The 21515-nt window shown below is 41.6% G+C and overlaps 1 protein-coding gene across 1 annotated transcript in view; it reads left to right on the forward strand.

Annotated features, from left to right (window-relative positions):
• The first annotated feature begins 621 nt into the window (after positions 1-621).
• Positions 622-21515, forward strand: part of mrvi1 (murine retrovirus integration site 1 homolog) — a 29721-nt gene continuing 8827 nt past the window's right edge. The window contains exons 1-23 of the mRNA XM_076736675.1: positions 622-640; positions 756-869; positions 958-1138; positions 2746-2904; positions 3289-3406; positions 3505-3555; positions 3642-3719; positions 3804-3860; positions 3951-4010; positions 4314-4369; positions 4800-4893; positions 4972-5103; positions 5203-5294; positions 5571-6297; positions 7528-7684; positions 10717-10745; positions 16566-16784; positions 19617-19723; positions 19803-19864; positions 20538-20711; positions 20932-21015; positions 21167-21201; positions 21386-21442. Of these exons, the coding sequence (XP_076592790.1) occupies positions 622-640; positions 756-869; positions 958-1138; positions 2746-2904; positions 3289-3406; positions 3505-3555; positions 3642-3719; positions 3804-3860; positions 3951-4010; positions 4314-4369; positions 4800-4893; positions 4972-5103; positions 5203-5294; positions 5571-6297; positions 7528-7684; positions 10717-10745; positions 16566-16784; positions 19617-19723; positions 19803-19864; positions 20538-20711; positions 20932-21015; positions 21167-21201; positions 21386-21442 (2862 nt within the window). The remainder of the gene's footprint in view (positions 641-755; positions 870-957; positions 1139-2745; positions 2905-3288; positions 3407-3504; positions 3556-3641; positions 3720-3803; positions 3861-3950; positions 4011-4313; positions 4370-4799; positions 4894-4971; positions 5104-5202; positions 5295-5570; positions 6298-7527; positions 7685-10716; positions 10746-16565; positions 16785-19616; positions 19724-19802; positions 19865-20537; positions 20712-20931; positions 21016-21166; positions 21202-21385; positions 21443-21515) is intronic.

Raw genomic sequence — 21515 nt, forward strand, 5'->3', positions numbered from 1 at the left:
ATGTGAAACGGTGAAAACAAGCATAAGAGCATCTTGAAGATTTCTTGTGCTACCATCACAGTGTACCAGAGGAAGACGAGAAAAATAATAAAATGAAAAGCTCCGTGTGAGGAACTGGCCCGGACTGAGAAGTAAGAATTTATTTTTATGACTTCTTTTTCTTTTAAAATGTAATCAAAAGTATTTGATGGCTATGTAACTATGAGACAAACAAAATAGGTACCTTATAATCCCTTTGTGTGAAACATTTCATGGAAATCTGTCATCACTGTATATTTAACAGATGCAGAATGCATATATTGAAGTAAATTTGATATCTCCCTGACTGCAGAATGACTAAAATATATGATATGCAGTCCTCTGAATGGATCCCACTGCAAACATGTAAGCATTAGAATCAGTCAGATCTGTAGAGGAGTAATTGAAATCACTGATGTTTCACTTCACATCATAGATATTCACTGATTTTAATGTATGGTTTAATTTTTATCTCTATTCCTACTGTGATTTTTGGCCTCTAGACATAATGAATGGAGGTAAAGATGTATTTGATGTTTATTAGAAGAATATCAGGGCATGTAGGAACGTGACACTCTGGGGGACTCAGGAGCAACAAGCACAATGTCTGATGGCAATGATGGTAAGTTTTAAAGTTTATTCTTTTATCAAAGTATCAAATATTTGCACAGAATATTCACTTCTTTCACTTCCTGTGAATGAATGTACTTTAAATTTTGTCCATTGTTACATTTTAGTGTGGGAGTCACCCGGCTGTGGGACAGGGGATGAGGCCAATAAAGACACAAGTGGATTCTCCGAACATGAACTCCTTGACATCATGTATAACACATGCAACACCTGCAACACAGGTACGCAAGCTCATGTTGATTTCAACAAAACACATTAAAATAATCATATGAGAAGTGACTCATTGTTCCTGCGTCTCTCGTCTTTCAGGAGAGGTGTTGGCCTCCACCATCATACAGTACCTGCAGACCATGACGGCTCAGAGTCCGGAGCAGGACCGGCTGGCTGCCCTGCGACGGCTGCTAGACCCTGACTGTCAGGACCCACATGTGAGCAGGGAGACTTTCCACTCCACCATGAGGGAGTGGATCACACAGTGCAGCCAGGACAGGTGAGACAAAACAGATCACCATTATCCTGGAAGTCATTCAGGTTGGGATTAAGCATCACATTCAGGACTTTTAACCTTGATTTAGTGACTTTTCTTTGCTTGCTTTGCATGTAGTTATCTACACGTTTCCTACTATTTTCTCATTTATAGAGTGAGAAGATGTAATCAGTCTGGAGAATAAAACACGGTTATTGTCAGATGACTTTCCAGCTGTTAATCAAATCTTTATTTTTAGGTGAATGTCCATGTGCAATATTGACTTTCAATCATCAAGTCTATGTTTGATATTGAGGTCATCTTTCTCACAAATCACTGCTCACCGCCTCCCCCGAGATTTTGATGTAATTCATTAAAGTTATAATGGTAATATAAAAACTTTATTTGTTTAGTTACAAAGTGCTTTATGGGCAAAACAAATAATTAAAAAGTGATGAACAGAACAAATTAAAAAAGATCATAAAATGCAAGAGGCCACAAAAATAGTATTAAAAGAAGAAGAAAACATAAATCAGGCAAGCATGAAATGGTAAAACAGAAGTGGAAACATATTAAATATTTAAAAGGTTGACAAATTTATCAGAAAACACAGTTAACAATGATCCTTACCAAACTGCACTTTCAGTTGAGAAACTATGTCCAAGTTATTTGCACATTTCGCCCCTTTGGTCGCCTCTGCTGCTCAGCTATTTAATATGAAAAATGTAAATACATTTAAAAAGAAAGTTCATCACTCAAAGAAACTGAAGCCAGTTACATGAAGGGAGTGGTGCAATGTAAATAAGTGCATTTGCTCAAGTACTGTGTTTGAGGTATTTCTACTCCACTACATTTCAGTATGGAATATTGTACTTGTTACTCATTTATTTAGGAGCTTCATTTAATTATCATTTTTGTTTTTCATATAAAGACATTCATTGAAAACATATCATGATATTAAAAATTACAATGAATTGTTACAGATTAAACAACAAAGAGGTATATTCAGTTGTTAAGATTATCTTGATTAAATGTGACTTACATGTAAATGTCTCATTAAAATAAGAAAAGAATTGATTTTTTTATTTCATGAGTAACTTTGAAGTACTTCTTCCACTACTGCACCTCAGGCAGCAGCAAGAGTGTCTGTGTAGATTATTCCTAGAAATGACAGAGGGGAAGAAGATCTGCAATAAACTGCTGTGTGTTCAGAGTGAATAAAGTTCCACAAACCGTTTTATTTTATGTTGATTTTTATTTTACAAACTATTATTAGTATTAGTATAGTATTATTGATTAATCTTTTGTTAATCAGCGTTTTCAACGAGGCTCTTCCTGTGTTTCAGCACTGATGTGGATGGCAGTCACGAATCTTGGCCAGACTCTTCTAAAGTGCTTGTAAACGGTAGGCTGTCACTGTTGTGTTCAGACTTCTGAGAAAGCTCTTAATCACATCAGACTGAGATTCACTGAAGCTGATTTCCTTTTCAGGGCTGGATTTCTCAGACTCTCAAAGCAAAGCTGCATCCTCAGAGAGCCACCAGTGTTCCTGGTTAGTTGCTGGTTACTGGTGAGATGTCTATAATCAGAGTGTTGTCAGACTTCACCGCTAACTGTTTGTTTGGCTTCAGTGATGGAAAGGAGCTGTTAGGCACAGTGGCTGAACTGAAGCACGCTCACCGCAAGCTGAGCGAGCAGAACAGCAGCCTGCTGAGGACGGTGGCTCAGTGTGAAGACATAAACCTGCAGCTCACCCTGGAGGTCACTGAGCTGCGAGCAAAGCTGGCCAGGTGAACTGATTCACACTTGAAGCAAAAATTTCAATGCAGCCTGATTCAGATCTGTTTCAATGAAGGTGTCATTTCTCCCATTAATACAGAAAAAATGACAAATGGATAATTTGTCATCAGATCATTTATCATATTTTATGTCTTTTAGTCTATTTTGTTCTTCATTCATTTGCGCAGTGACTCATGCATCTTTTAAACAATATGAGGCTGTAGAATCAAAAGAATAACTCTGTCACACTATGAGTGAAATGCAGCCAAGGGCTTTTTTTTTATTATTATTATGGAAAACTGCACTGCAGAGCCTCAAGTAATGTGGCTCAACCTTCACTCTCCCTTTAGTTTATAGTAATCTCTGTTCATTCTTTTGGGGGGGTATGTGTTCAGTGCTCAGCGGTCAGCAGTGAGAGCCAGATCCCTGACGGAAGAACTGGAGGAGACCCGTCGGGCTTTTAAAGAGGCCCAGGAGAGATCCAGCCGAATCCAGACCAGCTGCACCAAACTGGTACATCACAAATTTAACAGTCTCCCAATGACGCTGCTCTGTGTGTTTTATATAGCAGCTCTTTACCCTCAAACCTTTAAATCTTTTTTCATCTTCAGAGCAATGAGGTTGAATGCCTGAAGGTTCACATTAGGAGGCTTGAAGACAAGGTAATGTAGGTCTTAAATGTAAATCCAAATATGAGCACCTTCCTTAAGAAAGAGTTGATGTTCTTTTCATGTAATGAAATTCACAGAATGAAAAGCTCATGTTTGAAAAGACGTGTTCTGAAGACAGCATCAACAAACTGAGGAAGGCCAACGCTGAGCTGAGGGTAGGAACACGTCAGGAAAACACGCTCTTCCATGTCTCTACGTTACGAGTTTGAATTGAGACTTAAACATGTAAATGTTCGCAGGCCGAACTTGAGGAAACTCTGGTTATGTTGTCGCTGAGGGACAGAGAAATCACAAAGGTCGGTCGGTCTGTCTGCGTGTTTTCATCAGATAAAGTTGTCCATTCACGTTTTTATTTTAAGTCCTTATTTTAAAATGTTCCTGTGCAGAAAGACATCCTCATGGATAAGATGAAGAGCTCTCATGTGGACAATCACAACATGATCGAGGTATGTTTGACTCAAAGCAGAGAAAAGGCTTTGAAAGAAGTGCTGGTCAGATGGAATTAAATTAATCTGATCTGACATCTCACGCAATGTCCTCGAGTAGAGCAGGCACATTTTATCATGTTAAATCATGAAAAGAATTTCAAATGCAATTTTATTACAACAATCAGCGGACTTTAAGCCTGATAATTTCACAGCATGTAGCCAGAAAAGTGACTATTTGAAGTATGTTGCATCTTACACGTGTGGTTTTGAATGTACCTTTTGGCTGTTGCTCAATACATGAACTCAGTTCTGGTGTTGCAGGGTCTGCAGTCAGAGCTGACGAGGTTACAGGAACATTCACACCAAGTTCTTTTAAGGTAATTTGAATAAATCACAGCAGGTGGAACATTTCATGTTACTGCACTTATTCTGCAAATGTTTCTAATGATCGTCTGTGGTTTGGATTGAACCTCATCTGTAAGCATCTTCCATGTTTGTTTCTTTGGACTAATCACACAGATAATTGTAATTTATGTATCTCTTTATTGTGTCAAAGAGCATAAAGGTAAGCAATAGTCTCACATTTCCCGTAATGCAACACAATAGCATCTCTCATTACAATCTCTTTGCCTCCTAAATACCCAATAGTTGAGGTGACGTGTAGACGTGTCAGCTGTCACAGTTTTGTTGAAAGGTTAAATATCTGAAAGAATCTTTTTGGTCTATTTCAAAGGGTATCTTTTTTGTATGAATTGCATGAATAATTTAAAGTATTGAAGCTCCATCTCTTTGGTCTGCTCCGGGCAGGTATGACAGACACTGTATCAGCCCTCAGAGCCTCTACAGTCGAGATCCTCCAAACCACCGCTCCCTGCAGAGCGAGATGCAGGACATGCAGCAGGTAGGACGTGTTCACTGTCCACCGGTTGTCTTGTCACAGTGCTGATTTTATGCTTCGTGTTGCCTCCTCTGCCTGCAGCAGCATCACAGAGCTCTGGATGACATCAGCCTCCCGTCCCTGCACACACACACTGATGATATTCAGAGCATCATCCACAGGATCAAGTCTGCAGAAATTGCTCATCTTCTGCACAATAAGTATCCTGAGAGGGTGAGGAGAGAGAAGACACTCGACAGACTCAACTGATGATGACATGCAGTGACATGTACGTGTACAAATCTGTCGTATCTCTCTTGTGCCTTCTCTCAGACACAGGACTCTGCTCCTGTAGAAACACAGGAGAGGCCTCTTCCTCACCGCCAGCAGCAACAGGCTCACATCAAGCAGCAGCTTGTCAATGTGTATGTGAGTTTTTTACCTCCCTTTCTCCTGTTATGGTAACAGACTGGATTCGGTTGATGTTAGTCTCCGGTCTGAGAAGCTTCCTCCAGCTAATAAAAAGGGTGTCTGGTTGTGACAGTGTATTTATGGGCATCTCCATTACGCAACCCATTGGAGTTACTATCTTCTCTGTGTTAGACTCTATCAGGGATAAGTGCAGTTTTAGTACACTTTGGTAACTACAGTCATAACATTGTGTAAAGGAGATGTTTATAAAGCTGTGGTGGTGGTTTCAGGCTGCAGGAGCTGGAGCTGCACAAGTGTGTGTGGGAGGAGAGAGGGGAGAAGGTGGAGGAACGGTGGCGAGCCTGGGAGCAAAAGGAGCAAAAGCAAAGCCAGAGTGGGAGCCAGACTCAGATCCAGGAGGCCAAGAAGGTGGCTGTGGTGAACTGGTGGAAAGCCTGCAGCACAGATGGGGCTAAAGCCAAGACAAAAGAAACCCAGTCGCTCCAGGAGCTCTCTGAGACGCAAGCAAAGCTCCAGCAAGCAGAGCAGACCATTACTGATATGAGGGAGCAGGTCCGCCACCTGCAAGCCTCTCTGATATCTGCACAGGAGTGTGTCGCCAAGCAAAAAAACAGCAGTGCGCTCCTTCATATCGACAAGGGAACCAACACTGAGAGAGGAGAACCAGACAGAGCTGTGGAGAAGGTTGTGAAGGAGCAGAGGGATGCAGCAGTGGCCACAGAGATCGCAGGTAGAGCAGCCTCAGAGCAGGAGCAAACCCAGCTTCGGGTGACCGCAGACAACGTCCTGGCAACCCTCAGAAGGATGGAGACAATGGTCAACAGAGCCCTGGAGACCGCCGAGCTGGTGAGAGAGAGCGAGCAGAGGCTGAGTCGGGTAAGAGAGAGGATGGAAAGCATCACCAAGAGGGTGGAGGAGGCTCTGGACCGAGCAGGCAACGCTGACAAGCACCTGGATGTTCTGGAGGCCAGAATCACAGAACAAGTTCCAACCCAGGTTTGTGTTGAGATAAGCATTTGCTTTACAATAAAGAAGCAATTAAACCCTGGTTTTCTAATTATCTTTGTTTCAAAAGGTCACAATGGAGGATGCAGGTTCAGAAGTGTGTTGTTCTACTAAAATGTATGTCTCGATGTATTTGATTACATCTTAATTTAACTAATTGGAAAATAATATGGAAAAGCACCAGCAAATTATAAAAACATGTAATTTAATGAACAGTGTTATTTCCGTGGGTGCCCAGAATCATTCGGTCAGAGTTCTAAAACATGAACTCCAGGGATCTAAGATCATGTTTTAGAAGATAAACCAGGTTTCATCTGATACTGCTGCGTGGAGAAGAAAGCTCATGTTGTCATTCAGTGCTCATAACGTTCCTGTGGGAACAAAAACTACCAAAGTCATGCTGGTATTAACGAGTCTGGTTATGACTTGAAACGGTACTGTATATGTGACTGCTCGTCACTTTTTTACTCATCAGGTTGTTTCATTTCTATCATGACCAGTAGAGATGAAACACTGCAAAAGTATTTCAAAGAAGATAACACAGATTAGAGAAAGATCCATAGAATAAACATAACACTGTGTAGCAGAATTTAGATTTTCTTATTTCCTGCCCTGGTAATCATCTCATGACCCCTTTGAGCAGTGGAGAACCACCCCTTCAGGATAAAGTTCACACCCCCCACCCCACAATTTTTATCAATGATTAACAATTAGAGGGGAAGCGACTACTAAAGAAAGGATCAAAGTTTAGTGAAATAAAAGTCAGCATGATAGCATCAACAGACTAAATCAACTCTGTTTCAGTCCATATTTTTCCCCTGGTCATCCCCCCACAGGGGCTCTGTGCCCCTCCTGAGGGGTTTGAGAACCTCTGCCATTGAGGCAACTGATGACCCCTTGTGGGAGAGCCGACCAGGTTACGAACACTGTAGCAAAAGATCAGATGTAAATATTTACATCCATCCACAACACAGAGGAGCTGTTCACATGTGTGTGTGTAGTCTGTGTACTTTGTGTTATAATGGTGTAACTATTAAATAAATATTTGTATACAGCAAATGAGACTTAGAACAGTACATTTAAAACTACAGTAAAAGTACATGTGCCAGTATTAATGCAATAATAGTGAGTTCATATTTTTTACTTCATATAAAGTTGAGCTCTCGGACAGTTAAACCCATGAAGTTGATTTTTTGTCTCTCTTAACATCTCATATCTAAGTCTCCGGGCCCCGGTCTGTCAGCTGATCCTGGTACAGATGCTGCAGGTTTTACAGATGAGTCCGATGAGGAGCCTGAAGTCAGAAATGGATTGGAGAGTCCTCCTCCCTCTCCTGTAATCCCAGAAGTCAGTGAGCCTCCACTGCTGCCTATGAATGGTAAGATGGCTGCATCACAGAAATACAGCTTCAGTGTCGTCATGGTTGGGGGTTCACTGTGAGACACAGATGAATTAAAGATACTTCCTTCTCTAATAGTAATCCCCAGGGATGTCTGAAAATAGGCACAGCAGATATTTACATTGCACACAACAGCTGGTACAGTGAGGAGGAAGAGAGAATACGCTCAGAGGGAGCGTCTAACAAAGGGGGCCATGGGGAAAACCAGGGGAGGGCAGAGTGATTTTTTTATGTGAACAGTGATGGTCAAGTATTTTTAGCTATATCCTATTTGAATTGACAGTACTTGTACTTTGTCAGGGTTTTGAATTTATAGAGTTAAATCAATGCTGTGTGAGTTATTGTTTCCTGCTCTTTGTGCCTGTTGTTCAGCCCACTTTAGACTCACATCTGAATTCTTCTTGAGTGTTGACGAATCTGACATACGTAGCTCTCCAAGTGCACAATGCAGGCTTCTAGGAGCGTTACAGAAGGGATTCAACAAAAGCAGAACCATCGAAATGTCAACAAAATAATCTGCTTTATTCAAAATAATCGCAAAAGCTTACAGCATTTATTATGACTGCTGATAAAGAAGTTGTTCATTGTTAAACTAGCTATAAACAGAGAGGAAGCACAAAATCGCATTGTGCTCTTGTTCCTGAAAGCAGCTGGACGTGCACTGATGATTTTGCCATTTTTCCAAGTTTAATCACGCTGCAGTATGTTTTTGGCCAAAGGAAGGGTCACTTTTCTTCCAACCCTTCAGGAAAGGTCACGGCAAATATTTCTAAATGCTCCTTCCCCAGAAAGTCCCTTGATGGCTCGGAGGGCCAAGTCTTATACTTAATTGTTTATTTGTGATGAGGAGGAGAGTTTGGAGCTTGTTGACGTTGCTGTGAACTGGTGTGTGGAGTCAGAGCTGGAAAAATGAGCAGACAGTAGTCGTCTCCTTGTCTGCTTGTTTGTTTATTTTATAGCCTTCTGTCTAAAGTTTGCTTCCCCACTGCCATGTTGGCATGGACTTGATTTTGCTTACCAAATGAAGCCGCATCCATATCGTAAAAAGCTGCAGCAGGATGCACATAAACATTTATTTTGACAATGCCGTCATAAAAGCAGATATGCACCCTATCAGTCTGATGTCACTGTGGATGGTGTATGAAACAGTGTATAATACAATCCAATCATTGTTAATGGGAAGAAGCTTTCATCTTATTGGGAGCAAGCTATAAATGGACAGGGGACAAGGACAGGACACATAAATTAACATGAGTGCGAGGTAAAAGTGCCAGACTTAACCAAAAGGCTTCATCTGCAGTCACCCATATTTTAGGATAAAGCATAAGTGAAAAGAAACATAATAAAAAAGCTGTTATGAAACAGCATGCATACAAAAGCAGTCTACAGCCATGCTAGCGGCTTTGTGCTGAATGCTAACGTCAGCATGCTAACATGCTCACAATGGCATCACTAGCATGCAAAAGTAACAGGTATGATGTTTACAGTACCATATTTATCATGCGTGTTAGCATGTTAATATTTGTTAATTCGCTAATGTTACAATACAAATGTCAGCCTCATGGCGGCACTAGAGTCACAGTCATTCAGAGTCAGTGGGCTTCATCCTCTGGGGAACACGAATGTCGGTACAGTTTCAATCCGTCCAGAAGTTGTTGAAATATTTCAGTCTGGGCTAAAATGATAGCATTCCTATCCAGAGAGCCATGAGTAAAAACCTCAACACAAATCTCATCCCTGAAGCAAATGGAATTACTAACAATAATAAATGTTGAGCTTAGTCTGTGAGTGCTGCACTACCTTTGTATTTCCAATGCCATCCAAGGTACACTCTTCTTCCATTAAGGCTTTTAGACTATTTTATATTCCTCTCTTATCTACCTTACACTAACAAAACATTAATGTGAGATATTGATCAACTTCAGACGTATCACTGGGACATTACAGAGGAATAAAACCTGTTTTTAGGTTTTATGTTGCTGTTTAAACGCTGTCAGGTTATGTGATGATTAAAGATCCATTGGACACTGAATGTAAATAATTTAGAGAAGTGGGTCTGTGTGTGTGCGTGTGTGTGTGTGTGGTGGCTGTAAAAAGAGTGCTCTTTGATGGTAAATCTATAAATGAGAGAAAGGTGGAAATACCAAAATCAATCTAGCTGGAATGTGAATTAATTTGTGAGGTCAGGTTGAACGTGTCCCGGGGGGAGAAACAGGCTGTGATCTGAGGAGAAAAACAAAAGCATCTGGCGGCGTCTGAGGTGAAAATGAGGTTGAATTAGGACAAACGTGCGGAGGTTGCAGCCAACACATTCCAAGCATCTACTGTACATACTTTCCCTGTCTCAGAGGTTTGTGTAATGACTTGAATCTGGCTGTGAAACGCTGCACTACTCAAGCTGGTCTCAGAGTCTGATTTTTTATGTTCCGAGAGTCTAAAGTCTTGGAAGTGGCAGCATCAAATAAGCAACATAAGAGCGCTGTTTTTAATACCTGTATCCTCTCATATTTGAATAATACTGGTTCATTTGTATTTCTCCCCTCTTCAATGGCATTGAAGCCTCTATGAGTCACTGGTGTTTAGCCTTTGGCTTGGTATCACAATATTACCGACCTTTTCCTGAGAGCACCTAAAGCAGACGACACAATAGCCTTTACTTGGTGCCAAGAGCTTTCAACCAGTGGATCAAGCACCTCATGTACTAGAAATGGTTGCCAGGTTATTGTTGCCCCTAGTTATAGAGGTGGAGGACTCGGGGGGGGGGGGGGGGGGGGGGGGGGGGGGGGGGGGGGTTACACTAGTTCTACCAATCAGATGAATATCACGCTGCTGGCGACAGCCTCACAGGACAGAAAACTCAACTTGTGTCTTCCCTATTTGTTTTCTCTTTCTGTTTCTCTCATGCACTTCGACTTTTTTTTAACTGTTTCATGACATTTGCATCATACATGCTTTCCTGTTAAATGCAAATGAGCTCTTTTCACCGTCTGTCTGTGCTCTGGCTCCAACAGGTGGCACAGCACGAGGCAGCTGCAGCAAGGTAAGACGCCCTCCCGCTCTGCTGCAGTACTATATAATGTTATTTCTGTGTTTAGACGCAGGACTGCATGCCTGATTTATTGTGTTTGTGTGTTTTGAACTGTCTTTTTTTTCATGGGATAAAATACAGACTATCTCGTTGTTTGAAGTTTGCAAGCGTAAAGATGAAGCGCAATTGGACTGCAGTGGTTTGAGCATAGGTGAAAAATAACTATTGTACATGATCTCAAGTGCTGTACTCAAGTACAGTTTGGAGCAGTTTGTTCTTTATTTGAGTGATTTCATTTTATGCTACTATTTTTTACTAGTACTGCACTAAAGTTCAGAGACAAATTTTGTCCTTTTAAATCTGTACATTAATCAGCTGAAGCTGCTAGTCACAGTACTTGTCAGGTAATGCTTAATGTTAAGTTGCAAACATTAACAAATGATTTATAAGTAACTATATTATGCTTGCAAGCAGACATGAGGGCTTTTTAAGTGTTTATTAATGTAGTTTTTATCAACTATCATTACTTGTCCTATGCAGACATTTTACAACATTACATCCCTGTTTTACTGTATTGAAATTCGTTATCTATTATAACAAACACCTACCTGCTTACAGTTACATTATAGTGTGTTATAAATCATTTATTCAAAGCTGCTTTGAATGTTAAATAGGAGGACTTAAAGTGTTGCCCTTTTCAGATTAAGATTTTACATAAATAACATATAATACGCTTATTAAAATATACTGCATACAGTATATAATTCAACCAGCAGTTGCCAGCTGCTTTGTCTTGGCCTGCCGTGTACAAAATAAAGCCATGCACACGTGGGGCCTCTGGTCTCTTTTCAGATGAGTTGTCAGCTGTTCCATCAAAGAGAATTTTCCCTTTTAAACTTCTGAACAGTGTGAGGTTCAGTCCAATATTTAACAATGAAGCAAAGAATAGCTTTGTCATTTTCTTCTTTCATCTCTCATTAATCATCTCAACCCCTCAGATGTATTTTGTGATCCTTCGGAGGGCTCCGACCCCCAGTTTGGGGACCACAGGACTAAACTGCTTAACTGTAAAGTCGTTAAAACTATCTACACTTCAACCAGCTACGACAGTTACTCTGACCTCGATGCATCAGGATTAATGGTCTGATGCAGTTTGTGATACATGACAGGGACATTTTTCTGCTGAAAGAGTACTTTTGGTTTACACTTCACTGAAGTAAAATTTTCAATCCAGGGTTTTTACTTGTAACAGAGTACTTTTTGATTGTTGTACTGCTACTCTTATTTTATTAAAGACTCCCCCACAGGACTCTCGATGCCTCAGTCAGTTAAAAGGAGTTATTTACTTGTGTTGAGTTGAACAAGAAGAACATCTGACTTTCTTGCACAAATTGCCCCTTTGATAAGCAACTTCCTTCACGCTGCAGCACTTGAAATGATCAGCTCACGTTAATTCAGACTGTGATGCTGTAATTTGCTATGAACGTCAGCTCTGTTGCTCTAAACAATGTGACCGCTGTGTTCTATTTTTCCCACCAAATTCAGGATGATCGCAGCCTTTGAAAGTCAAGTCTCTCGCCATCAAACAGCAGCACAAATGGTGCAAGGTTTGACAGTGCAGTTCGCCAAAGAATAATGAACTTTGAGAGTTCGGAAGTGGATGCATGGATTCCTCTTAGCCTGCAGAGTAAACACAGATCAGACGGACACAATCTATCTATCAATCTCTCACAAACATGCCCTTGCATACAACAACGCAAACAAAATAGTCTCCTACTGCTCCCACACTGTGATTAGAGAAGCAAAACAAACCCTGCAGAAAAAACAACAGACTTTCTAACTTTCTTCAGGTTTTAGCAGAGGGATGATCAGTGGAGGAGCAGCGCGCACACACACACACACTCCACAGCAGCCCAAAGAGGCATACAGAGCCCTTCTCCTTAAATGGTCAAAGCTCCCAGGAGTGAAAGAGAGGCTGCTGCTGAAAAAAGACAGGGAACAGAGGGGACGGGAGAGGGAAGGAGAAGCCCCGAGGATAGAGGAGTTTTCTGAGGAAAAGGCTGGCAGTGACAGTTTGACTGTGGGAAGTCGGTCTGAGCTGGAGAGATCAGCGAGAGTGTGTGTGTTTCTCTACAGCGCTAGCGGTGGCCTCAGGTAATGTGCGTGCTCTCTGTGGACAGGTTCAGATGATCGGCTGCGTGGGCTTGTGGGGTCTTAGTGAGTGATGGTTTCAGTTGGACACATGGAGGAGGTGAAGCTCTGTCTGTGAGCGTCTCAGCGTGAGCTGTGTCAAGCTTGTGCAAGAAGTTGTGTTTCTGGACTTTTTGACAGCTGTCAGCCTGACTTGTAACTGCTGCGGTGAGTTTACGTAATCTCGTGTTTGTCTGGAAGTGAAGCTGTCACCTTTCCTCCTTCTTGCTGTGTGATCATGCTTTTTAAAAGTTCATCTGCTCCCTCGCCCAGCTGCACATCTCCTTGTCCATCCATTTCTTTTTCTTTCTCACACTTCCTCTGCCCTGTCATCTCTGATTGTGGGTCTGTGTAGCAGCCACTTCCTCTGCTGGCCCTGTACTCTGTGCTTCTCACAACCAAATTTTAAACAAATCTGGCAAGAGGGAGTGGGCTTATGTAACAGAGCAGGGGAGGAGGGTGCCGGTCCCCTCGTCCCCCTCTGAGGAAAGAGACAGCGATGGCTGGCTGCGATGAGAAGCAAATTCTGATGGCTCTAATAGACAAATACGTTTTCCTCTGGAGGATAAGTGTGTGCTGGAATAACATGATTTCCGCGTCTTTGAGGGGTTGTGGTGCGGGGGCCGTCTGTGTTCAGGCTTGTATGTTCTGTCCTGTCCTGTCCCCCCCCCCCCCCCCACAGAGGAAATAATCTGAGTGATTCAATTACTCTGCAATATTTATCTCGGCCTCATGGTCTGCCGGGGAAACTATCTGCACCATCAAGCCTCCTGCAGGCCAGGTTGGCATCTTCATTTGGCCCGAGTCATTTTTCAGCAGGCAGTAGTTCCCTCTGCCTCTGTCGACACTGTCATGACACAAACTGTATCAGCAATTTCTTTGTCTAATTATTCCTCTCCTTATTTGGCATATTTTGCCAACTGTCATGGCTATTGGCGAAAGTATAAAAGTATAAAGTTAATACATAAAAGAGAAATTAAGATTAATTTGTTTTGTCAGCCGTGAAACATGCAGGTGGTTGTTATCAAAGCCTCCCTGAGCTCCAGGGGCACTTAAATAATCACGTTAGAAATAACTGGTGACTCACTCTCTTATTAATATTTGCATTAGAACCTCAAAGCTGATCTCTTCTGCTCTGATTTGATAAATAATAACACGCTGAGAACACAGGTCATACTTTCAGGCTGAGTGATTGAGGAAAGACACATGTTCCTGCTCTCATCACCAGTAAGAGGTGAAATAGTTCTTAAATGGTCACTCAGCTCAACACCACTGCAGTAAACCTGTTAAAACTTCTGTAGTATTTCTACTGGCAGGCTGAGACAGAGCAGCAAATGTAATCCTGTATGACAGTATTCTTGTAGTCAGGAAATATCCTCGCAGCTCACTGGGAGTCGGTTAAACAACCCATTTCCTCGACAGGGACTCACAGCATTTTTGTCCCTATATGTTCCCAACAGCTTGTCATGTTTGTGATGACACTGAACAGCACACCACATATTCCGGCCCAGGAGTCACCGAGGGTTCGTCCTGCGTAAAGTGCATGCCATACCTCTGAAACAAGCATCAATTCATCACACTTTTCACTCGCCCACACGGCTTATTCGTCATCTGGCGAATGCGATTGCTAGCACTGGCGGTACAACACAGAGCCACACCTGTGCTGGTCATGCATATGGAAATCTATCTATTTCTGGGGGCTACATTAGCATCCAGTGTGCTAACCCCTGACAACTGTTTGTGCAGACTCTGAGAGCAGTGTGCTCCTTCAAAGGGTTAAATCTGCTCTGCATTTGGATTTGCATGAATTTGTTACTAAAAAGGGAAGAGCTGCAAGCACAAACAATGGTTCAAACAAGTTGTGCTCACATAATATTTCGCTAAATTAGGGCTTGGCTCTCATCTTAGTGAACCAGCCAACTGCCGCAGGCAAATATAAGTTGAAACAACTCAGAGACATTTGCTGACGTCACTTTGAACTATGGGAAACTAAACTAGGATGGATTTCTTATTGTTTTTGTCATTATGAAATGATTAATCAACACATTTTGGAAAGTTTTGACCAAAGCAAAGCAAATATCCTCTTAACATGTATTTGCATGGACCATATCATCATTTTGTACATCAGATTATACAAATGCTGCACAGCTAATTGATCATTATTGCCTTATATTCAGTGTAAACTCTCCTGGCTTTCGCTCAAATGAACAGTCCTGATTATCCCCAGTCTTTATCTTAGGAACTTTTCATTTTTGCATTTCCTCTGTTGCAGTGATTGATGAATTATTGTCTTTCTCCTCGTAGCTAAGTGCTGCATCGCTTTGTTTGCTGTTGGCTTTCTCCTCAACATACTCATACTTGTATTAATTCACACTTGATTAGCTTGAAATGAAAAAAAAAAAAAAAGCATTTAGTGTGCAGTAACGATTTCTCCTCTCAGTTATCCTCCATGTTTGTTCCACACAGCATGCACTCATATTTGTGTTCCCTTACATAATTTATCTACAAGGCCCTCTGTTTGTTTTACTGTCCCTCAGGAGCTCATTGCCTCAATCAGCACCGTGAGAGCAAGTTGCACTGAATGTTTAGACCAGTGCATCCCAGTCAGTTTGTTTCTGGTCAGAACGGTAACTGACTGATGAAACCCACCGTGTGGGAAGAAAAGCACATTGAACTTCGGCTTCACAGGCTCATTCATTATTGGTATTTATTTAAGTTTTCGATTGTTCGTGTTTTAAAGGGCTCTGATTGAGTGTTTGTGTTTGTGTGCATCGCTCCAATGAGCATCACTCAGATCAAAGCGATGAACTTGCCATTCAGGTCTCAAAGAAGCTAATCAATGTTTCACTATCTTCTAAAGCCAAAACACCAAGATCTGACTTTTAGTGCATCTTTTTCTCTTCCATTTTCCCAGTGAAGGAAGTTTAAGTATTCTCAAACTTAAAGGAGCCCTGGGCTGGTTTTTGGTAAACAAACAAAAGGTAACATTTAATGTTTCCACAAAGGTGTTGAATGCATTTCCTTCCTCATATAACATTTGCAAAACCAATTGTTGGTGCATTACTGCATTCCTCCGTGTGTTGTTGCCACCTGTAGATCAGTGGAATAACATGAAACCAGCAGCAGGATACGAATCATGTCACCCACATTCTTGCATGCTTGTGTACGCGTCCTTGTGCAAACCAAACAGGCCCCACTCGTGCAAACAAACTCCACAGGACACATTTAAATGAATATTCAAATTTTTCATGGCATAGATGAAAGCAAAAAAAAAAAAGATTTTATTTTAAAGTAAAGTGTCACCCACTATGCCTTATTGATGACATTTTCCCATTCAGTGTTTACCTTATGTTTTCTCTGGAAATGCTGCTGGGAAATTTTCCTAATACTGCTGGTCCAAGGCCGTGGAGAGTGAGGATATTTTGGGATTTGTTTATGGTGATGGTTTTTTACTGTGTCTTTTTTTAGCTGTGGTTAGCCAGAAAGGACTTCCTTCAGAATATCTCCATTCATGTGCAGTTCATTTTCTCAGAGGAAAACATCAACAGTCTGCCAGTTCCAAGAGTTTCCCTCAACATTTACTCATCGAACACATGTGTCAGCTACATTTGTTTGTGTCTTCATGTGTCATTGATGTTGCAGCTCCGGGAAGAGGAGGAGCACTTGCTGCAGGGATCTCCTCTTGAGCAAAGTGATCATAACGGCAGGGAGTCCTGTGACGCCTCCTGTGCTGCTGAGAGACCTTTTATTTTCCCCCACACCCGCTCACGCCCCTCACTGCCCCCCACCATGCCCACGCTGCCCGAGGAAGAGGAGGACTCCCCCGAGGAGCTGGACAGTTCCTCCAGCTCTCCCAGTACAGTGAGTGCACACTCTTTGTAGCATGTGTGGCCATAAAACAGTGCCGAATAATCCATTTGGCCATGGTGAAGAAATTCTATGAATGATGCTACTGAAGTCTGTCCTCATAGAAAATGTCCTGTTTGTCTTTAAAAGGCTGCTTTCAGTTTAGCAGACCGTCCACCAACCATCGACTTATTTTGTCTTTGCTGTGCTTAGAAATGCTCTATGTGGTTAGTCTAGATGCCGTACTGGGATTTGACTTTGTACATATTTTACTTTTCTGGACCTGTGCTCATATTTTTGCAGTTTCCCACATAATGTTTAGAAATTATTCTGTAATTCCACCGATTCCTTAGTGTTTTATGAGTCTTTGAAGGCCATTTTCCCTGTTTTTCGCATTAAGTCATCCACAGCAGAGCACTTCTGAGGTTGATCTCTCTGAGATCAGCTCAGGGTGTAGACTCTGGTAAGCCCCTCAAGGCGAATTTGTGATTTGTGGCTTTGGGTTGTATAAATAAAAACTGACTTGACTTCAACATTTTAAAAAAATATTGCTTGATGGTGGTGGTGTTCTTGAGATCATCAGATTGGTTTGATAAGATCTGGGAACTCTGGTCAAATTTAAAGGTCGGTGGTTGATTTGAATGACGCATTTACATACCGAGTTACTTTTAAAAAACTTCTCATTTGTCACTGTCTGTCCTTGCAGCTTGTTTTACTTTCAACCAAAGCTATTTAACTTAACTGTCTGTAAGTTTATGCAGGTCTTATCGCCTCACTGTAATAGAGCTGAATGCAGTGCGTGTATTTTTGAAAACAATGTCGTACTTCACAATTCACAACCCTCACTGCCAAATCATTGATGATGTTATTTTCTCTTGAAAGTGGTTCCAGTGAAAACTTTAGAGTTACGAGGACACTGTTTCTAGAAGGGCAAATTTCATGTTTAGATGCTTTGAGCCCCACAAATTTCGCAAAATTCTCAAAACCCAAACTATGTACTTGATATCAGTCATAGTAAGTAAATGGAAATTAAATCTTTTTGTCATTTGTATGAACTGACCCTTTAAATCATGAACATCCCCAAGTTTCAGATTCAGAATGTGACTCACTGAACATCCTGCAGATAAGTGTTAAACAGTCGGCTCAGAAGAACATTGTCTTCTGCTGCAGTCGCTCATTAACACACAAGCTAGCTGAGACTTCTCTGCAGAATGTAATGAAGCTTTGTAATCTAATCTTCAGGGCAAAGTATCCACCTTTATTACATCGCAGCTGTGGTCTTTCTGCTGCATTGCTATCAGAGGAAATCTTTTTATTAGGATTCTAGTACAAAGATAAACTCTGAGAGGAGCTCTTAGGGAATTAGTGTTTGATTTCAGCCTGTGTTTGCTTACTTTGATGGCTGGATTTGGGATTTTATGAAAAAGGAATTAAGGAGTACATGATGTTCAGTTTCCTCTTCACTAAGAGTACAATTTAGCCTCAGGAAATAGTTGAGCAATGTATTCTGCGGATCTGGGCAGAAGACAGCAAGAAGTGTCTAATGAAGTCTAATGAAAGATCCTATTGAGCTGCGTGTTGGGTGCTATGAGTGCTGGGTCAAGTATTTTTTATGCTTGACACAATACAAGAGACTAAAAGTCAAGAAATCTTAGGTTCTGCCAAACTTGAACTTGACACTGCAGAGCAAAGATTTGCTGCTCAAACAGACCTCACAGCAGCAGTTAACCCGTCCAGCCCACAGGTGCCCCATTAACAAACAAACCTCAAAGCTATTACTTTTACTCAGAAAGCATTTTGGGGAGATTCTCCTTTAAATGAATATTTCCTCCCACCCTCTACTTCATTCTGTACGTAACAAAAGTCGTGGTTTATCATGACATTTAGAGAAGTAGTGAAGTGATTGTTATTTAACTGATTGTTATTTGCATCATGGTCATGGATGCAAATCTTTTCTGTTTGCACAAATGTGTGCAGAGTCCCCACAGTTGCTGCTGGATTAAAGTGTGTAACTGCCCTGAGGGCCCCGAAAGCACCCAGGCTAGTTTAAATGCCTTTCATGTCCATTGATATTGTGCTTACATAACATTACACAAATAAAACCGTGTTTAATCAAATTATCACAGACTGACACAGCAAACTTCAAGTGATGTAATGTTCTAGGGACACAATGTACTGGTCGGTTTCTTGGCTGCTGGGCTAAAAATAAAGAAATTGCCATGAGTACTGCGCCATGTGTGCTGTACCTCATGAGTACTTAAACCTGCAATTTTAAAACTTGATTTTTTGCCACATGGGTGCAAACAGATCGTGAACAAAACATTGAAATGTAAACATCTTTTAAGTTGAATTTGCTTATTTTTACTATACCTAGCAGCTACAGAGCAACATTATCATTTAGGACATCATGAGTCCAAAATTCACTCTCTTTTCGCTCTGTTTCTGGGTTGCTAACTGCATCTGTTGCTTGGTAATGAGCAGGTAGTGCACAGTGGATTTTTGCTGGAAACAGCTGCCAGTAGCAGCTGAAAACACTGAGAGCAGTGAGGGTGAACCAAGAGAATGAAGTTGCAGCCAGATGCCAAACAATGAGCTGAAACTTGCTATAATGGCCCTTAAAGCTGAGAGGAGCTGCGTGTTTGTTGTCATAAAAATGTCAGTTATAGAGGCTTTAAAGGTAACATAAAACACACATAATGCACAGTGAGTGAGATGAATCTGGAGGTCTGTGGCTGTCCACTACTCAGTGTTTTCCTCCAGCACATCCACATCTGCTAACTGACAGCGGTGCTTGTGTATTGCAGCTGTGGCAGTTCTGCTTTGCTTTGACACTTTTTTTCTGCACAGTCTACACCAGGCGAAAGTCGAGCTGTCGTCATGACTGCCCCAACTATCGTCTACCCACAGCAGGCCACTATCGTCCAACAAGATGGCCGTCCCCTCGAGCAGACCAGGTAATCATCCCCCATCTTAAACTCTGAATGACTGTAAACAGGGACAATGTGTCTGAATCAGTCCTGCTTCCTCTGTCAGGCCACACAGTCCCAGGGCCCGCCTGGCCAGAAATTCATCTGGAGGACCCATCACAACAGTCGGTGGGTAAACCCTGTAAACACACACAGCTCTAATTATCTAAAGATAACCACAACACTATGAGAACTATTTTGATGTTATCATTAGTGTCACTTGCTTTAGTCCAGCAAGAAAATGAGGTTTCTGGGTTTTTTTCCCTCAGTGAAAAGCTGTTTTTAAATGGACATTCGCAACACTATTAAAAACACAGACCATTCAATCTAGTTTCTTTGCCAAACTGCAGTTTAAAAACAGCTTTGATTTCATTTTGTTGGATGATCTGTCTTTCTAAGGATGAATCAAGACAAAATAATGGCCTCATGCTGTGTGGTTCCACGAGGAGCTCCACAACATTTCGACTAAGTTTGGTCATCGGTGTCCTGAGAAATGAATCTGCCTGCGCGTCCTCCCACATGCCTCAAATGCTTTTGCTGCTTTGATTACTTGTGTTTAGCTCCTCTTCTGAGGAGAGGGGGAGATCAAAACATCTTTGACTCGGCCAACCCTCATCAGCTGATTTATTGGCTGACATCCAAACATGAATTATCTCTCAGCATGAGACTTTATACAGAGGAATCCCACTTAAATACCCTCTTCAAAAGACTGACTTAAACATTTCTTAAAGATGTATTAACTAACTGCATTTCTTTGCTTTTCTGTGCGTGCGTGCGTACGTGTGTCTATTGTCTCCCTCAGACAGCGCAGGTCATGTGATCGACCTGGTGAAAGATCAGCTGCCAGAGCTGCAGCTCTCTGAGGAGGATCGACAGAAGAACCTGGAGCTGCTCGAACAGGCCAAGAAGGTCAGTGACCGCTTCCTGATGCGACGCGGCCGCCGCTCAACCAGCAGCCCCTCCGACTCACCCACAGGTAGTAAATGCACACACACACACACACACACACACACACACAGACATCATCACTGTACACAGCATGTCATTTTATTAAGAATGGTAAGAAGTCATATGTTGTCTAAGTTTCTGTGCATGCTCTGGTAAACTCACCTACAGTTTAATTTGCTTTAAAAAGGGTTGAAAGTCAAGCTGGACTCAGTGATGTTTTAAGTCCATTAAATGTCTTTTTTCCAAAGCTCTTTCTCCAACTCCAACTCCAACTCCATCATCCTCACCCTGCTCGTCTAGAAGCAGCTCACTGACTGTGGCTCCTCAATACGGTAACATATTTCATTCTTTGGCAGGTTTCTGTGACTATTTACTGTTTATTTCTAACTTTTCTACCCTATTTCCAATTTTTTTTTTTTGAAGTTGGAGTGTCCAAGAATGATGGTTGGTTGTTTTCTTCTCTTTCCGCTGTAGGACCCACAGAGGCAACCCATGTCAGCTCACTGTCTCTTGGGCAGGTAAAGAAATTATTGTTGGTAAAAACTCACAATAGTGTGAGGTGTAATGCAGATATTTTCTGATGCATGCTCATTTTCCCTAATTAAAATTGCCCGATTTTAAATTAGTTAAGCACTCAATACTTATCGGCCCACGTAACATTTATTAACACAAGAAAATTTGTTCTGCTGTCCTCTCTTGTAGCACCTGGAAGTTCCTTCTGTGCGAGAACAGCATGATTTAACGACTCAGGATCAGGAGGTCAGATTCTCTCTGCATTTCTTCATATTAACACAGATGTGACAAATGTAATGACAAACGAAATATTGTCTAA

The sequence above is a fragment of the Chaetodon auriga genome, chromosome 1 (genome assembly GCF_051107435.1).
Source record: "Chaetodon auriga isolate fChaAug3 chromosome 1, fChaAug3.hap1, whole genome shotgun sequence".
In the NCBI taxonomy this organism is placed as follows: Eukaryota; Metazoa; Chordata; class Actinopteri; order Chaetodontiformes; family Chaetodontidae; genus Chaetodon; species Chaetodon auriga.